The sequence below is a fragment of the Protobothrops mucrosquamatus genome, unplaced genomic scaffold (assembly GCF_001527695.2).
Source record: "Protobothrops mucrosquamatus isolate PMUCROS unplaced genomic scaffold, P.Mucros_1.0 scaffold7765, whole genome shotgun sequence".
In the NCBI taxonomy this organism is placed as follows: domain Eukaryota; kingdom Metazoa; phylum Chordata; class Lepidosauria; order Squamata; family Viperidae; genus Protobothrops; species Protobothrops mucrosquamatus.
The window spans coordinates 21650-25501 of NW_015393564.1; the positions used below are offsets into that span (position 1 = coordinate 21650).

Sequence of the window (3852 nt, forward strand, 5' to 3'; positions counted from 1 at the left end):
TCAGGCTCTTCTCCAGGGAGTCCTTCCTTCTCATTAGGTGGCCAAAGTACTTGAGTTTCAACTTCAGGATCTGGCCTTCTAAAGAGCAGTCGGGGTTGATCTCCTCTAGGACTGACCGGTTGGATCGCCTTGCAGTCCAGGGGACTCGCAGGAGTCTTCTCCAGCACCAGAGTTCAAAGGCCTCCATTCTTTGGCGCTCTTGTAGTTAAGAAGGGTTAAAAAAAAATCACAAAAAAACTCCTACTGACAGGCAAAATGGGAAAGGCCTAAAGCAACACGCGGAGATATCCCGAGGCCTTTCTGAAACATGGAAAAGAAGAAAAAAATGGAATGAGTCGAGGAAATGGACGAAGGGGAAGATAACTGGGGAACGAGCCGTTTGTTCATCGAAACGGGGGCTACTAGATTCCTGACGGACTAGATCACAAGGGTGACCAAGGTGAGCCAGTAGGCTGATTCAGCCAAAAAGAGAAATACTATTTTGGGATTATCAAGAAGAACATAAACCACAAGAGATCACGGGAATCGGTTGTCCCGTTCTGTTTCACCTGGTCCGATCCCATTTGGCATTCCATGTCCAGTTCTGGACACCTTAAATCGAAACAGGATGTCATCAAACTGGGGAGCACCTTCGGAGAAGATCCACCCAAGATGGTTCCAAGTTCGGTCAGGCAAGGTGAAAGGAGGGCCTTAGTCTGCAGAAGAGAAGATGGAGGCCTTCATTGGCAATCAAGGTGGAGAGATCTCACCCAAATGGCTCTCAACTGGTCAGTAGCCCAGTCAGGTGGTTCCTCACCAGATGCCTCCAGAAGGCCTTGGACTTCAACCCCCAGAATTCTCAGCCAATTAGAAGTTGAAGTCCCCATACAAGAAGAACGGATGTCAATTTTTTTTTTATTATTATTATTATTATTATTATTATTATTATTATTATTATAATAATAATAATAATAATAATAATAATAATAATAATAATAATAATAATAATAATAAAGTTGGAAGGGACCTTGGAGGTCATCTAGTCCAACCCCCTGCTCAGGCAGGAAACCCTATACCATACCGGACAAATGGCTGTCCAGTCTCTTCTTAAAGACTTCCAGTGTTGGAGCATTCACCGCTTCTGGAGGCAGGCTGTTCCACTGGTTAACTGTTCTCACTGCCAGGAAGTTTCTCCTTAGTTCTAGGTTGCTTCTCTCCTTGATTAGTTTCCATCCGCTGCTTCTTGTCCTGCCTTCAGGTGCTTTGGAGAATAGCTTGACTCCTTCTTCTTTGGGGCAGCCCTTGAGATACTGGAATGCTGCTATCCTGTCCCCCCTCGTCCTTCTCTTCATTAAACTAGACATACCCAATTCCAGCAGCCGTTCCTTATATATTTTAGCCTCCAGTCCCCTAATCATCTTTGTTGCTCTTCTCTGCACTCTTTATAGAGTCTCAGCATCTTTTTTACATCATGGTGACCAAAACTGGATGTAGGATTCCAAGTGTGGCCTTACTAAGGCCTTGTAAAGTGGTATTAACACTTCACGTGATCTTGATTCTATCCCTCTGTTAATGCAGCCCAGCACTGTGTTGGCTCATTCATCTCCTGTTCCATTTTTCTTCACTACTTAGATCAAAAGCTTGGTCAGGTCCCTCCAGGAACTAGTGGTCCATGTTAAAAAAAAGACCATTTCTGGTGCCTCGATGGAATATACGAATATCTGAGCCTGGGGTCAGGGGTCTCCAAGCTTGGCAAATTTTAAGTCTTGTGGATTTCAACTCAGCATGCCTGGCTGAGGAATTCTGGGAGTTGAAGCCCACAAGTCTTAAAGTGGCCCAGTTGGAGACCTCTGGCTTAGATAAAGATGACCAACTTAGTTTGGTTGTGAGAATCCAGGCTGTTTTTCTCCCCCCCCCCCCCCCCCCGTAACAGGATTCAATGACCCGGGTTTACTTTGACCCCCTTGCCCAGCACCGTGACTGGTGCCCGTGGGTCAACGAGGTGAAGGAGGCAACGGTGCTTGGAACCAAAGGAGATTCCTTTGAGGAAAAGGCAGACCGTGGCTGGCAGGTGGTCATGAACGTTCTCCAGGCTTCCAGGCAGTCAGACAAGCCAGCCCATCTGGAGAGCGAGGTGAGTCGGGCTACCAGTGGTCAACCAAGAGTGCCCAGACTTGGCAATTTGAAGACTTGTGGACTTCAACTCCCAGAATTCCCCAGCCAGCAGGGCTTTTAACTCCGCCCCCAGTTTCTGCCACTCCTTCTCCTACAGATCCATATTGTAAAATTGTAAGCCATCTAACACTGCCAAGTAGCCCCAGCCTAGTCCAGTTGAACTACTACGTTCAGACATGTCCACACATCGTCAAGAGGTCAAAGATGAAAAACACCGGAATGGATGACAAAGTTCGTCCCAATCCTTCCGATCCGATTTTATGAGGTACATCAAGAATTGGTTAGGTGCTGCCTTCCGCGGATGTAAGTCACAAAGTTGGATCAGAAGGATTTGGATGAACTGTGGACATCATCTAGTTCAGCATTTCTCAACCTTGGCCCCTTGAAGATGCGTGGGCTTCAATTCCCAGAATTCTCCAGCGAGCCTTATTTAAGGTGGGACTGGAACTCACCATCTCCGAGTGATTGGCCCAAAATCGCCCAGCCGGATTTCATCCCTAAGGCGGGACTAGAACTCATTGTCTCCTGGTGATTGGCCCAAAGTTACCTAGCTGGCTTTCATTCCTAAGGCGGGACTAGAACTCACCGTCTCCTGGTGATTGGTCCAAAGTCACCCAGCCGGCTGTCATGCCTAAGGCGGAACTAGAATTCCCAGTCTCCTGGTGATTGGCCCAAAGTTACCTAGCTGGCTTTCATGCCTAAGGCGGGACTAGAACTCACCGTCTCCTGGTGATTGGCCCAAAGTCACTCAATCGTCTTTCATGTCTAAGACCGGACTAGAACTCACAATCAATCCCCTGGTGTTTGGTGGAACTAGAACTCACTGTCTCCTGAAAACTGGCCCAAAGTCACTCACCCATCTTTCATTCCTAAGGCAGGATTAGAATTCATAGTCTCCTGGTGATTGGCCCAAAGGCACCAGCCGGTTTTCCTGGCTTAAGGTGGGATTAGAACTCACCGTCTCCTGGTAATTGGCCCAAAGTCACCCAGTCATTTTTCATGCCTAAGGCGGGACTAGAACTCACTGTCTCCGGGTGATTGGCTCAAAGTCACCCAGCCAGCTTTCATGCCTAAGGCGGGACTAGAGCTCCCCGTCTCCTGGTGATTGGCCCAAAGTCACCCAATTGCCCTTCACGCCTAAGGCAGGACTAGAACTCACCGTCTCCTGGTGATTGGCCCAAAGTCACCCAGCCAGCTTTCATGCCTAAGGCGGGACTAGAACTCCCTGTCTCCTGGCGATTGGCCCAAAGCCACCCAATTGCCCTTCACGCCTACGGCAGGACTAGAACTCGCAGCCTCCCAGTCTCTAGCCCGCTGCCTTCCCCACTAGACCAAACCGGTTCCCTTTCAGCCTTGCTTTTACCTCCGTGACGCTCCGCTTTCTCATTCGTATCTCTCTCTTTCTCCTCCCCGCCGCAGAGTCTCTCGGCCAAAAGCCGCAAAGTCTTCCAGATTTTCCGCCAGTGGGAAGCCGCCTGCTCTTCCTGAAGACCTGGAGGCAGCCATGGACGCCCGGCGGAGCTCTTCCCCGCTCGGTTAGCAGGGGGGGACATCGAAAAACCCCGGGAGCGATGATTACGTACCAACCTTACCCGCTGGCAAGTCTCGCCTTGCCCCCTGTCCACAGAGAGAAGCGTGGGCAGTGCCCGCCTCGCCCAGAAGACGAGGCCTACCTGCCTTGCAGATCCCCCTTCGGAG

General features: G+C 49.6%; 1 protein-coding gene across 1 annotated transcript in view; it reads left to right on the forward strand.

The window, feature by feature from the left end:
• The window catches only part of ZC3HC1 (zinc finger C3HC-type containing 1), a 24037-nt gene extending 20395 nt beyond the window's left edge, over positions 1-3642 (forward strand). The window contains exon 9 of the mRNA XM_029287027.1: positions 3574-3642. Coding sequence (XP_029142860.1) covers positions 3574-3642 — 69 coding nt within the window. The remainder of the gene's footprint in view (positions 1-3573) is intronic.
• Positions 3643-3852: the final 210 nt, after the last annotated feature.